General features: G+C 45.4%; 1 protein-coding gene across 1 annotated transcript in view; it reads left to right on the top strand.

The window, feature by feature from the left end:
* Positions 1 to 13,064, top strand: part of LOC112969719 (glyoxylate reductase/hydroxypyruvate reductase-like) — an 18,058-nt gene extending 4,994 nt beyond the window's left edge. Inside the window, 8 exon segments of the mRNA XM_026073298.1 lie at positions 3,451 to 3,588; positions 4,052 to 4,130; positions 5,215 to 5,325; positions 6,901 to 6,989; positions 7,947 to 8,051; positions 9,944 to 10,076; positions 10,602 to 10,732; positions 12,943 to 13,064. Of these exon segments, the coding sequence (XP_025929083.1) occupies positions 3,451 to 3,588; positions 4,052 to 4,130; positions 5,215 to 5,325; positions 6,901 to 6,989; positions 7,947 to 8,051; positions 9,944 to 10,076; positions 10,602 to 10,732; positions 12,943 to 13,064 (908 nt within the window).
* Positions 13,065 to 13,740: the final 676 nt, after the last annotated feature.

Here is a 13,740-nt window from a genome sequence, read left to right as displayed (position 1 = left end):
TGGGTGCAGGACCCTGCACTTGCCTTTGTTGAACTTCATGAGGTTCCTCTCCGCCCAGCTCTCCAGCCTGTCCAGGTCTCTCTGAATGGCAGCACAGCCCTCTGGTGTATCGGCCACTCCTCCCAGTTTTGTATTGTCGGCACACTTGCTGAGGGTGAACTCATGCAAATCTCAGCAGTATTTTTGTTCACCCAAATCAGTTTTCTACTGTCAACAAAACTGCCAAGTTCTGTATGCTCCAGTCCATCACTGAGCTAGCTGTATCTTGTATGCATGGCCCAATCAGTCTTCTAATCTTTAGTCACGTCCACTGGTAGCCTAAACAAGCAACAAGCAGAGTCTGGGGAGTGTGCACAGCTTCAGGAAGATGCATTCTGACTCTCAGATGTGCCACCACTCTAGTTTTGATGCATTTACTGCTATTTTTCCTTTTTTCCAGCTGTCCCCTTTAGGAGAATTTTTCTGTCTGTTGTTCTGTCACCCGGCATTTAGCACCTGTTGACATTTGACTTCTGTGTCTAAAGTTTATGCCTCATTGGTAGGACACAATCTGATGCATTCAGTTCCACTGCACCCAGCCCTCTTGGCTCCAGCACAGTCTCTAAATTACTTATCATTAATGTAGCTCACAGTATTTTCCCGAAACCCCTAATTCTGGAAGCCATCATTCATGTTGCAATTTACAAGTTACTGCCTTGACACTGGAGCTACATACAGTTCCTCTGGATCTGAATGGGCATTGACATCTTGCCCATGATAGCAAGCAAGAGTGGATAGTGAAGGTATGGTAAAACCGACCATCCCACTTCACTGCCATTGCGTACTGGATGCTGCCTCAGGGAATGTGTGTAAACGTAGTGATTCTGTATCGCTCCTGAAAGCAAGAGCCTAATCTAACTAGCAAGATACAGGCATAATAAGAAGAAGCACTGTGCCATCTTGAATACACAAGCTCTGTCAATGCCTTCTCTCCTGACCGGATTGAGATGATGTGCTGTGTGGGGCAGCCCTGTGGCACTGCTGGGGAGGAACTGCCTCCTCAGCAGAGGGGACCTTAGTTGTCCATCCCAAAGCAAAGAAAGAAACTGTGGAGGGAGCCCACTGTTGTCTGTTTTGCCAGAAACAGGATGATGGCAGAGCCACGAGACAGTCGGAGAGGAAGATGAATCTAGAATATCCCTCTTGCACCATCTTGCACAATGGGGTTATTTTCTTTTGCAGTTCATCCATTTCCGATGCATGCCTGAAGGCAGGAGGGAAGATCTCCACTGAAGTCAAGAGAATAGTGATTGTTCTCTTCAGCGATTTAAACAGCTTGCTCATCCTGTCATTGTATCAAAGCAAATGGAGACAGAGAGTCATTAGAAAATATAGAGACTCACAGCATTTCACCAGCAATGGAAGTTAAAGGCTGGGAAGATGGGGTCCCCTTTTCCCCATTTTCCTGTAAAATTTTCTTTCTTCTCTCCTAGAAAAAATTCTGTATCATTTTTTAATGCCTGAGGAATTTCTGATTCACTGCAGGACAACATTAATGGAAAATAAAGTGTTTTTTACTTGAGCTCAAAGATTTGCATTCACTTTTTGTTTCACGAGGATAGTAAAAACATATTGTCTCCTTACATTTTTTTTCAATCTGTAAAGAGTTCTCTTCAGAAGGCAGAAGGAAAAGAAAACCCAGTTTCAAAAAAGAATCATTCTCTTCCCTTGCTTCCTCTCCTCCAGCACTCCAAATCACCCTGCAAAATTCATTCAGTGTTTCTTTTCTTAAAAAAGAAAGAAAAAACAAAGAAGTTTTTGATAAACCTCTATTTCAGGTGAAAAAAAAAAAATCCTCCTCCTTTCTTCCAGCAGCATGACAGATGGGAGGTGTCTTTGAAGCTATCCAGAAAACCACCATGTGAGCCAAAGTCCCTCTAAAGGATTTGGAGGCTCGACTGACTGGAGTCACTCCAGGCCTGGACAGAGGGCTCAGCCTCATGCACTCCATTCATTACACTGAAACTTGCTGCTATTCAGCTGCCCAGGTGTACATGATACCTTTTCAGTCTTCCCAGAAAAAAGGCCAATTGCTTTTGAAAATCCATGAGAAGCCCCATTCCTTCTGCCTTTTTGCCACTTGGCTACCCCAGCAGATAAACCATTGGCTGTGGTTTGGTCTTGTTTAGTGAGCAATCTAGGTAGAAGTTGGCAACAACTAGCCACATATGAGCTCTCCAAGGTCTAACCCAGGCAGCTGAGGATTTGGGGCTGTGTGACTCCTCTGTCAGACCCTTGGCTGGCACAAAGGTGCCCCAGCCTAGGGATGGATCCTTCCAAGTCACCATCACAAAAGTAACTGGTGCTTAGTTTTATCCATCCGCTGCAAATTCTTTTTTGCTGGAGCTTTAGGCCTTCTTTCAAAGATGGCGGTAGGCTCTTTTAAGAAAGGAAAATTAAAATATTGCTTCTCAGAACAGTAGCATCCAAAGATTCTGCTTGCTCCTAATCACAAAATCCTAGTTATGCCTTAAGAAGGATTAAAGAAACTGGTCTGGCTGATATCCCTAATGGAGACAGTGTTTTTTCCTCCCTACAGGAAACCTCTGAAAATGTTTTAAAAATAATTTTGTAGTAATAGTGTAACAGCCCTAACACATTTGCCCTTCAGTAAAAACAGACTTTAGTTAATAGACTTCTGAATGTCACAAACTCTGAAGCAGTGGTGACAAATTTTTGATCCCTATGCAAAATCTTTAGCAGTGCAAATGGCATAAAAGAGAAAAAATAACTCTGGTGTGTGCTGGGTGCACAGCTAGAAATGCAGGAATGTCAAAGAAAGAAAGACTTAGGCTAGTGGCTAGAACCAGACTTTAAATGCAAAATTTAATTTAAAAGTCTAGCCTCTTGCTGGCCTAATGACCTAGCCATGTGGGTGACATGCTTCTATTCATAATACCTCTAGCCTAGGAGGGACACTTAGAGATTCAAGGGAAGTAAAGGATAAGATCAGTGGGGAAGTAAATATATTTGGCGGAGTGACACTAGGAGGGGCTGTGGCTCTCTATGGGGCACGGAGGTCCTGTCTTTATGTGTGTAGATGTCAACAGGCAGCACAAACCAGTGGTTGAAGCAACAGACTGGGAACCAGGAGAGATGAGTGCTGTCATCTTTGGAGGCCCCAGGGAACCACATTCAGAGGTCCTTTCATGCATCAAAATCTTCCTGTCATCAGAGATGCCAACAGTGGCAGGAAGAGTGACTGATGGAGCAATAAGCCCCATCTCACAGCACACCTCTGTGGGTCCTTGCTTCTGTGCCTCAGCCTTTATTATCCTTACAAGGCCTCTAATACCTTTACAGAGCTTTGCAAATCCCTTACCCTACCTGAGAATCCAGCTTTTATAGGATGAAAGAGCAGGGAGCTAGAGGGATTTTGTGAATTTTGTGAATGTCTGATCCTCTTCACAGTCCCATCTCCACACCTGGAGCAATGGGATTCTGATGACCCAGTTCCCCACTCAGAGCTCCTGAAGAAAGTGGCTGGGATCCAGGGCCTCTACTGTCTGCTGTCAGAGAGGATAGATGCTGAAATTCTGGATGCAGCAGGTACAGGTGGTTAAGCAGGGCTCTGATGTGGCAGGTGAGCCAGAACTGCTTAAGACAAAACTAAAAGTCTCACAGTAATATCCAGCTGTGTCCAAGTTTCCAGCCTGGTTTGTCTTTTTGTGCTGCAGTCACATATTGGGAAAGGATGCTCCTGGAAGGCAGCGCCGTGAGGGAATGGACATGCTCCTCTGGAGCAGAGGAGGAAATTCTATCCTCACTTGGGCCTTCTTTGGCAAGAAAAGTAACTTACACCAAGCCAATCATTGAATATGGGTCTCAGTGACTGACTGATCAGGTTCTAATTTCCTGAAAGGGATAGTGGTAGTGCTGCCAGACTGAGAGATTCTGGCATAGGATGGTCATTTCTAGCAGAAGATTACTGGGTTTGTCAGCAATAGATCCAGATTGGGGCTGCCAAACTCCTGCTGTAGGAACCTCACTGCCAGCTCTCTTGAAATGACAGGGACCAGCCTGAGAGTGGTCAGCACCATGTCAGTGGGATATGATCGTGTTTCCCTGGAGGAGCTGAAGAAAAGGTAAGTGTTACAGATTTTCTCCAGTTATAGGCCAAGCACAACAGCACATCCAGCCCCTTCCCCACCTGGAAAGAGCAGCAGAGACTGCTGAATGGCTCAGGACTTCTGCCAGTGATGGAAAACACACCTGACCGCTCTCTCTCTGTGGACAAGAGCACTGTGCTCCATCTGGATGAGGAAAAAGACAAAGCCATGGCCACAGACTCCTCTCACTTAGTATGGGCTGCTCTCAACACCATTACCAACCCTTCCCACCACTGCAGGTTCAACCAGGTGGTTCCAAGAGCAGTTATCTGAACAGATTGAACACAGGATGTATGGGCTTCCTGCTCTGGCCTTTTGTCATGGAGATCACCTCCCTGTGTCTGTGCCCCTGTGAGTCCTGGAGCAAGGCACAGCTGTTCCCCTGAGGGTTTCCCTTCCACCCTGGAAGACCTAAGCATCTGAGAACTGAAATTATTCTCCGCTGTTTACTGCTACAGCTTCTGGCCACATGAGCAGAGAGTGCAGTCCCCAGCTCCTCCCAAGAGTCAAAGTTTTTCATGGTATGCTGTTTCTGAGCCTGGAAACATATAGCAAGTCCTGAAGTGGGAATACAGCCATGCCCCAAGGTGGAGTTATTAATTAACCAGATGAATTCAAACACATCGGCTTTGCTTTAAGAAGTGATTGGTGATTTTGCTGGGTGTATGTTTGAGTAGATTTGACCACCAGCCCTCTGGGGGTGCTTTTCTAGTCCATGCTGACATAAAGTCCCCAGCAAATCAGGCTCCCAAGCCAACACATTTCTCTCCCTCAGTGCTTCCTGAAGAACCCTGGCTCTTTCTCAAAACTCATGGTGCATTTCCAGCTCACAATGGACACTCAACTGCTTTAGTGACTTTTCACAGGGAATTGTCACATGTCTGTATTCCTTTATTCTCTTGAAAGCTGTAAGCTTTGCCAGGGATGATTCATATCTTAAAGGACATCACCTTCATATGCCAAAAGCTTGTGATCATTTTCATCCTGCCCTGACATGCACTCCCAGAATCCCATCAAATTCCTGGTGTGTATCACCTGTAGGTGATATTTCTGCTTCCTTGTAAAGGTATCGGTTAGGATATACACCAGATGTACTGACAGAAGCAGCTGCTGAACTCACAGTGGCTCTTCTAGCAACATCTCGTCAGCTCTTGGAGGCTGTGAATGAAGCTAAGATGTAACTATTACTGTTACTTCCTTATTCAAACTGCCTGCTGGCACTTTTTGTGTTGAGTCCACCACAAGAAAAGAAAGCAAGATCAAAGTGTTGGGAAGTAAACAGCCCCCCAAAATGGGAAACCTGAAACAATGTTCTAGGGGGGTATTCCAAAACCAGGGCTTTTACAGATTCTATATTACAGATGTTACACCTACTAAGGCAAAAACAGCACAGGAGAAAGAAATGATGGCCCTAGACCTGTCTTTGGAGAATCCAGAGTCCTCACTGCTCCTGAAGTTTGACCATATGTCAGCAAAGTGGAGGAAGAAGTAGAATCTGTTCATCTCTGTTATTTCTACTTCAAAAAAAGCTTTTGCAAATTTCTTCAGAGTTTTCCAGAGGTAAAGTTGTCTCCAGTCTGAAACAAACCAGCTAGTAAAAACAAAATGTACAGGTCAGCTTTCACCATGGTGTCAAGATAACAAGAAAGATGCCAGGTCAGGAGTGAGAGACTGATTAATCTTTTCAATGATCTGAAACTTTGGGGTGAAGTGAAGTGTGATACAGCCAGGAGAGGTGAAAAAGTTTCTTCAGATTAGAAGGACTGAGGGAGACTGTGCAGAATTTCAGAAGGAGCCAACAAAGGCATGTTGCTGGGAAATATGATGGCAGAGGACAGTGGCATATGCAAAGCAGAGAAGAGTGGGGATGTTTGTGCTGACCTCATTGGAGCAACTTCTATTAACAGCCTGCTGCAGCCAAGAAGACAGCTGCCGAAACACAGCAGGAAAAAGGTTCAGAAGCAAAAGAGCTGGGATCAAAATACTGCAATTGCTAAATATGCCATGGCTAAGCCTTACACTGCCCTGTACTCAGCCTTCACAGCATATACAAAGGGATTGAAAGCTTGCCAGCGAGAATAGTCCAGGGGATGCTGTGGAGAGATAGAGTGAACTGGATATTTCACCTAGAAGAAATGGATTTGAGGAGATGCATAAAAAATTAAACATAGATTATATATATTTATATTTATACACACACATACATATATATAACATATCTATCAAAAATTAAAGAGAGAGAGAGAGAAAGAAACTCTGAATTTCTGTCCAGTTTGTCTCTCAAGACAAGAACAAGAAGACAAGGTCAAGTAGAATGACATCCAGTGTAATGCTGAGGAGACAAGAGTTCATACTTCATTTAGGGCTATAACATATCATTGAACCAGGCAACAAAAGGATCCCAAAGGGACCAAATATTCTTTCACATAAAGAGGCTGTTCAAGCTTAAAAATAGCTACTGCTCATGTTTTGTGAAGGGCACAATTTTTGAGCACAAGTAAAGTGCAAATTAACAGGGGTTAGGATGAAATATTCTTGAGGAGACTTACTGACTTCCGTGCTCTATAAGGTTTCTGAAGTTATCTCTGAAGTAGCTGGGATGGGCTAGCCTTGGGAAAAGGGTGTGGGAATGGATTACCCCAGAGCCAAAGAAAGTTGTTGCAGCTGCTGAGCTACTGCACTCCACTGTCATGGGAAAAGCAGAAGTGCCCACACAGCTTTTGGCTGAAATAGATTTGTGCCTGTTTTTAAGTGGTTGCTGGGGCAGCTGGAAACCTCTCTGGATGTGTGGCTATGGTCTGACTGACAGCACCGTGGGGATAGTGGGTCTTGGATGCATAGGTGAGTCACAACATCCCCTGGAGAGCTTTCCTACAGGGCTGTGTACAGAACTGGCCAAAATTTCTGCATTGTGTGTTCTGGATGAGATAGTCACACCCATAAAATGACACAAGTATTTCAATAAAGTTAAGGCTGGTCCTAAACAACCTATGATTTTAAAAGTAAGGCAGAAAAAATGCCATTTTCAAAACTCTTCATTTTATGACCTTTATAATTTTGTATATACATATAAATTTTCTTTTATAGATCTATGACTATAAATATATATATATCCATATCTATAAAATTTCCTATTAAAAAAGGGCCAGCCAAAATGTTGCTGTTTTCCATATTTTCAATAAAAAAACCCTCACTGCTGTGCTGCCTCATCTCTATCTGAAGAGATGGGAGGAGTAGCAGTTTTGACCGTTTGTAGTGCTTTTGCATACCCAAGGTGAGCTAGCAAAATACAGGGCTCCCCTGTGGCTCTTTCCCTCCTGGGGCCATCACAACCTTGTCCAAGATCACTAAGCTCCCTTCAGGTGCAGTTCAGCTCACAGTGAGACTTTTACCCTTTCATCCTTCATTTGGGAGACAACTGCCCCTTCTGGGCTCAGTACTGGTTTCTAAATGAAAAGAACACAGGTCTAGGAGTCAGGATGGAAACTGCAGTGTATATGTCTCCCTCTCCCAGCAGTTCCTCTGGCAACATCTTGAGGCGAGGGACATGTGGAAATGGGTTTGCTCACTGTTCTTCAGCCTCCCCACACCAAGCCACGCGTGCAGCTGTCCCTGCTGTAGACCTCTGGCATGCTCACATGCAGGACAGTGGGTTTCTGAGATCCACAAAGCTTGAGGACATAGGCACTTGGCACTAGCTTGTCCCACTGTACAGTACAGCCCATCCACAGAGAGGAGAGTGCAGAGCAGCTGAGCAGCAATGCCAGGGACCTCATGGGTTTAACTCCTCTCTTAAAGGAACAGCTGTGGCCATGCAATTAAAGTCTTTTGGAGTCAAGAAGTTCCTCTACACCAGCATTGCTCCCCAGCCCGAAATGGCTGCTGCAATCCCAGCAGAGTTTGGTAAGAGGGTGCACATGAGGGGCTCAAAGGCTGGGTGGTAACTCAGGGCCTGTGACTCAGAGAGACCTCAAAGCTGCCTCAGAGTTAGTATTTACCATTTTTCTGACTGGGTGTACAGGGGATGTGAATCAGCAAGTTGTTCTGTCACAGAGGCAATGCTCCTGCCTGATTTCCTACAGACATGTTCCTGTGTCCCAGCAGCTCCTCCTGAAGCCCCTGTGAAACCCTAATCCCTTTCCTCCAGCACCTTGCTTCATGGTCCTGTCCCAGTACCTCCAGTTCTCTTGCCCCAGGATCTGCAGGGGCAGCACTCCCAGTTCCCTCCTATATCCACAGCTGCTGGCAGAACAGAAGTCAACTGACACTGCAGATGCCTTGGCCCTGTGCTTTTGCTGATTGGCAAGCTGGCAGCATCAGTAGGACAGGTAACTGTTGCATGCAGGCATCAGCCTTTCCCTCAAAGGTGCCCTGTCTTTGGTCTCTCTCCTCTGCCCAGCTTGAGAAATCTGGACTTCTGCCAGACTGGGGTTCACCTGAAGAGAGAAATTTCAGACACATTTGGTAAGAGCCAACAGAGGTGGGTGAACAAGACCCAGATGTTATGACTCTCATCCCTGCAGGAAACCACACTGAAAGAAGAGATGCTAAGACTGCACCACCTTATTCAAAAACTAGGCACTGGGGTCTGTCTCCCCCTCCTTCTAAAATTACTGGCTCAGAAGTATGAAGGTTTAGAAGTGTTGTGGCACTTTCATTTGTATTTGGAGATGTGAGCCACATTTCTACAGGTATCAGGCTAACAGGCAGGTGCATAGAGGGCCAAGACCTTGCCAGTGTCCAGCAGAGAGGAAGGCTGTATTGCAAACTCAGATCTTATCAGACACCTGGGTCAGTGCCTTCACCTTATTCTTCCTTATCCCATGGGAACACTTCAGGGAGAACTTGCACCTCCTTCAACACTAAAGGCAGTCATCCATGAGACAGAACTCCACAGGGAATCAAGCTCCATTTGTTCCTGCACTCACAAAGCTCCTGCCTTTTTAAAATAAAGAACACGATCCCATGACTCTAGGACCTTTGATTTTAAGCGCAGCTTGAGACAGTGTGATACTGGAGCAGGGAGGAACTGTGAGAGTTAGAAGTGCTCTCAAGTGCAATCACATTTGCGCCTGGCCTGGTAATAACAGGGTTATGACCAATGCAGGAGCTGAGCTCCACCCTGCAGAACCGTCAATACAAAAGATGCAGTCTAAGACCACAACACTGACAGCTCCTTTGCATTCCAAAGGGACAGAAGAGCTATGACATTTCCAAGAGGCAGTGAATAACCCTAGAGGGCTGTGACTTGTAAAGTGAAAAAACATTCCAGGGCTAGACTGCAGCCAGTTCACACGATGCAAAAAATTTTGTCACCAAAACATGCAGGTGATGCGACCCAAAGTGGTAGAGCTCAGGCTGTGAGTTAAACATTTTCACGTTAAAAATGAAGGGACGGCTTATTGCTGGAACCAATTGTCAGCTGCATGCAGCGAAGCATGCATCCCCTTGTTCTTGCCTTTATCAGGTTACCACAAGTTTCTGCCACTGAGTTGTGAGTATTTGAGACATCTTAGGACATGCACTGGGTGCATTTGTTGAGTGGGACCCACAGTGCGGGCCTGGGGCTGGAACAGGCGGCCCAGGAAAGTGGTGATGGGCCAAGACACCCAAGGAAATTGTTTCCACAGATTTGTAGTAAAGACTTTGAAGTCACACAGGTAAGGAGGCAGTTTATCTGCTCTCTGGATTTCAGTGTATCGATAAACCCAGGCCTTTAGCAGTATTCTGTGTTTTACTTTGTAAATAAATCCTTCCTGGGGATCTCCATTTTGCTTGTAACAGTGCCACTGGAGGAACTGGCCAGGTGTTCAGTTACGTGTTGTTCATCGTTACGTGTTGTGCGCTGACTCCAGAAACACAGGTCATCTGCAACAGCAGCATGTTCTCCCAAATGAAAGATACTGCCATATTCATCAATACAAGCAGGTGAGGGTGATAGGAAAAAAATAAAAAAATCCTGCAGCCACTGTGCTGCGAGATTAGCACAGAGATGTCATGCTGGAGCACATATACTCCTGACACAAATCCTTACATGATCAGGGAGGGAGATAAGATGTCAGCTCTAATGATATCCCAGCTCAGTAAAATAAACTAAACTTTCAAGCAATTATTAAAAATAAAAAGGCTTTTGCTGGCATAATCTGACAACATGCTGACTGTAGGAGCAGAGATGCATCATGATAAAGGAAAATCCCATCAGTAGAATACAGTCTCATTAGATAAGCTGATCCCACATATAATACAGTATGACTCATGCTGGAGAAAAGTACTGTTAAGTCCCTGGCCTCTGAGTTTATTATAAAACTGCCATTAAGATCAGATGKCTGTGCACTCCAACTCTATCCAGCCCTCTTGTTAAAGCTTTCACCAGATAATGAAGGCTCTTAGCTCCTAGAGAAATGACAGAGGGAAGCTGCCCAGAAAGTGATAGATAGTCTGTTTTCCCTACAGGGGAGGTGTAGTGAACCAGGATGACTTACACCAGGCTCTGGCCAGTGGTCATATTGCAGCTGCTGGTCTGGATGCTACAGTGCCTGAACCTCTGCCTACAGATCATCCTCTTTTTAAACTTAAAAACTGTGGTGAGTGTGTGTTGCAAACTGTTCCTGCCTCCTGACTGATATTAACCTGTGGAACTTCTACTGTGTAGCAACAGAAGGAATCAAGGTTCTATACGCTGCAGTGTTAAACTCTGCTTTTGCTCTGTCCACTGATGCTTTTGTGGTGCAATTACCTTTACTGGTATGACTCTATTTTCATTCTCTAAGATAATGTACCTGTTTTTTTCCTCCACCTTTCTAAACAAGGTCATATCTTGCTATTTTTTTTTCCCCACTCCTTTTCCTACCTGTGTTCATTTCATGGTCATAAAGCAGGGATGAGCCAGATCTGCTCTCCAGCAAATTTAAATCACACAAAATAAGGGTCTGGCCATCAGACTTTAAACAGCAAATTTTGTCTTATCACTGGGGGAGGATTCACTCTACCTATCTCCGGTCATCGGAAACTTCCCACCATAGTCACTGGAGGCCCCGAGGTGGAATTCCTCTCATCCTAAAATACCATCCAATATATGTAGCATTAATTGCCTGCTGGCAGTGGCAATCCTTCTCCATCAATGAAACCTGTGTTGAGGCAATTAGCTTAGCACAGACACTTGCAGTGGGGATGATGTGTCAGAACTGAGATGCTGTGCAGTGTCCTTTGAGTATCTGAACCAAGGGCTCTTTAGGAGAAAAATGCTGTTCTTCAAGCTGCAAGCTGGGCTGCTTACATCCTGTTGGCTAGCATGTTCTCACTTTTGTTTTGGAGTAGGTATACACTGCTTAGAGATACAGTTTGGGTCGCCTCAGGATGTATTATTATGTCTCTTATGTGTCCCCTTGGTCAGCAGACAGTGAAGTGCCCAAATGATACCTCAAGAGCTAGAAGGGAAATGGGATCAAGAGCTCAGTTTTGATCAGGGACCAGCTTGGCTGACCACAGCGAAACAGAATCTGGGAGGGCCCATCACCTTATAAACCTGTCCAGAAATCCACCAAGTTCCCCCAGCAGAACCATTATGGCCCATCATCAACCCAGTTTTAATGACATCTTTGATGCAAAGCCATGCCTAAAGAACATGCTGGCTGATGCGGTTCCCACCACACCTTACTTCCTTGGCTTACCAGGCCCTTGGCTGGTTGATAATTATATTAGAGCATTATGTGTTGCAGCAATACAGAGATCCTTCTTATACTAGGTTATGAAATGACGACAGTGATGGGGGTCAAAGTTCAATGGCATGATTGGCAGTAGCTGACAGCAGCCTCTCTGGCAGTCCTAGAGGCTCACGGATAACAATCTGATGTAGCAAGGAATTTGAAAAATGTCCCCCCAAAGTACCCAAAACATATATGTGTGTAGGTACGTATACACACACACACACACACACACACACACACACACACACACGTGTATGTATGTATGTACACCATCTCCATACCAGGGTGCCCCTGAAACTGAGGCCTGCTCTGCTCTCCATGTTGGCATGTGTACATGTATGCATATGCATGTGCATCTGTGTGAGTGGTTGCTACAAGGATACTCCTGAACATTTTGTTCTATCTATCCTTCCATTTGCCCACCCTGCTGTTGTGAGCTAGCAGAGCATTAACATCTAAAAGAATCTAGCCAGACTTTAATAAAACATCTTCTTAAATTCTTTAAAAGCCCTGCAGGGTTCTTGTAAGTTTCAATCTTCTGCCAGCTCACAGGAACATAGCAGGCAGGCAGGTCTGTAGCAGGTGTGACTTGCATGAGACATCCACAAGCTATAAACACAGCTGGTAGGTCTGCCATCCACCATTCCTCTTTCATGTCTTGGGATCTAGATTCCACACCAAGTTTAGCTGAGTCTGTAAAAGGCTGCTGGAAAGATCCCATCTCCCTGCTCCTTTATGCAGTCTGTTTTCTCCTCTCCGTAAACTTTCACTGTCAGAATCCCAGCCAGGCTGCTGCTGCTGCTCTCCCATGGGGTTCCCAAACAGACTTCCTCCAGGTTAGGCAGTCCAGAAACCCACAGGGATTCTCACAGATCCTTTATTCTCAAGGGCCCTTGATCCATCATCCCTAAAGACCAGGAGCCTCTCCCTTCCTGAGGCCAGCACCAGGGCTTGGGGACATCTGCCTTGTGCAAATCAGGGGTTGGCAGGGGTACATGCAAAGCCTTGTCTTTGGGTGAGGCTCATTAATAGCTCTTGCAGGACTTGGCATGGGGGAAGTGACTCTTCTGGCTCCCTTTCTGTTTCAGTGACTCTGCCACACATCGCGAGTGCCACATGAAGTACTAAGAATGCCATGGCTGTGTTAGCCGCCAACAATTTACTGGTAGGACTGAGGGGAGAGGTTATGGAGAAGGAAGTGTTTCTCTGAGGAGGAGGTTGTAGGAAAGTGCAGGGGGCCGGCTCTCACCTGGGCCTTCAGACGAGGTGGTTCCTGGACAAACACAGCCTGCTGTTCTCAAAGGGTGTTATACAGGTCCCCTAACTGATCTCTGCAAGGGAGACCTTCACCGAAAATTTGATGATCAATTTACATTCTGTTTTAATGACAACCTGTTGGACGACCTGCAAGCTGAATGTACATCTTCTCTAGAGAAAGAAAAGGCCCATGTTAGTCATGTGGAAGGATGGAGGCGCTCCTCAACCATCTGATAGACTGTGACCTCTCCATACCGGATTATCAGCCAGGCCCTGTCTCCTCTCTCCATATGTGCATTACATAGATGCCACATACCCATTCTGTGGAGAGGGACCCTGCTGGCTGTCCAGACACAGATCCTGACATTAACCGTGAGGTCGCAGCTCCCACTCACTCATTGCTGTCAGTGAATGTCGTGGAGAGATAGCCATCTTTTCAGAACATGACCTTTTTTTTAAGGCGAACTTGGCATTTGCTCTGGTGAGGGGAGAGAGGGCTCATTAAAATTATCTCTGCTCTTCTTGTGGGTTATACAATCAACAGCAAAGATCTCTCATATATTTGCTTTTGCAAAATGAGCACATTAGAGAAATAAAACCTCTGACATTTGTATCACCCCAGCACTTCT

Source organism: Apteryx rowi, unplaced genomic scaffold (genome assembly GCF_003343035.1).
Source record: "Apteryx rowi isolate R43461 unplaced genomic scaffold, aptRow1 scaffold_364, whole genome shotgun sequence".
Lineage (NCBI taxonomy): Eukaryota > Metazoa > Chordata > Aves > Apterygiformes > Apterygidae > Apteryx > Apteryx rowi.
Note: the sequence above shows the minus strand (reverse complement) of the source record. Positions and strands in the feature narration are given on the sequence as shown.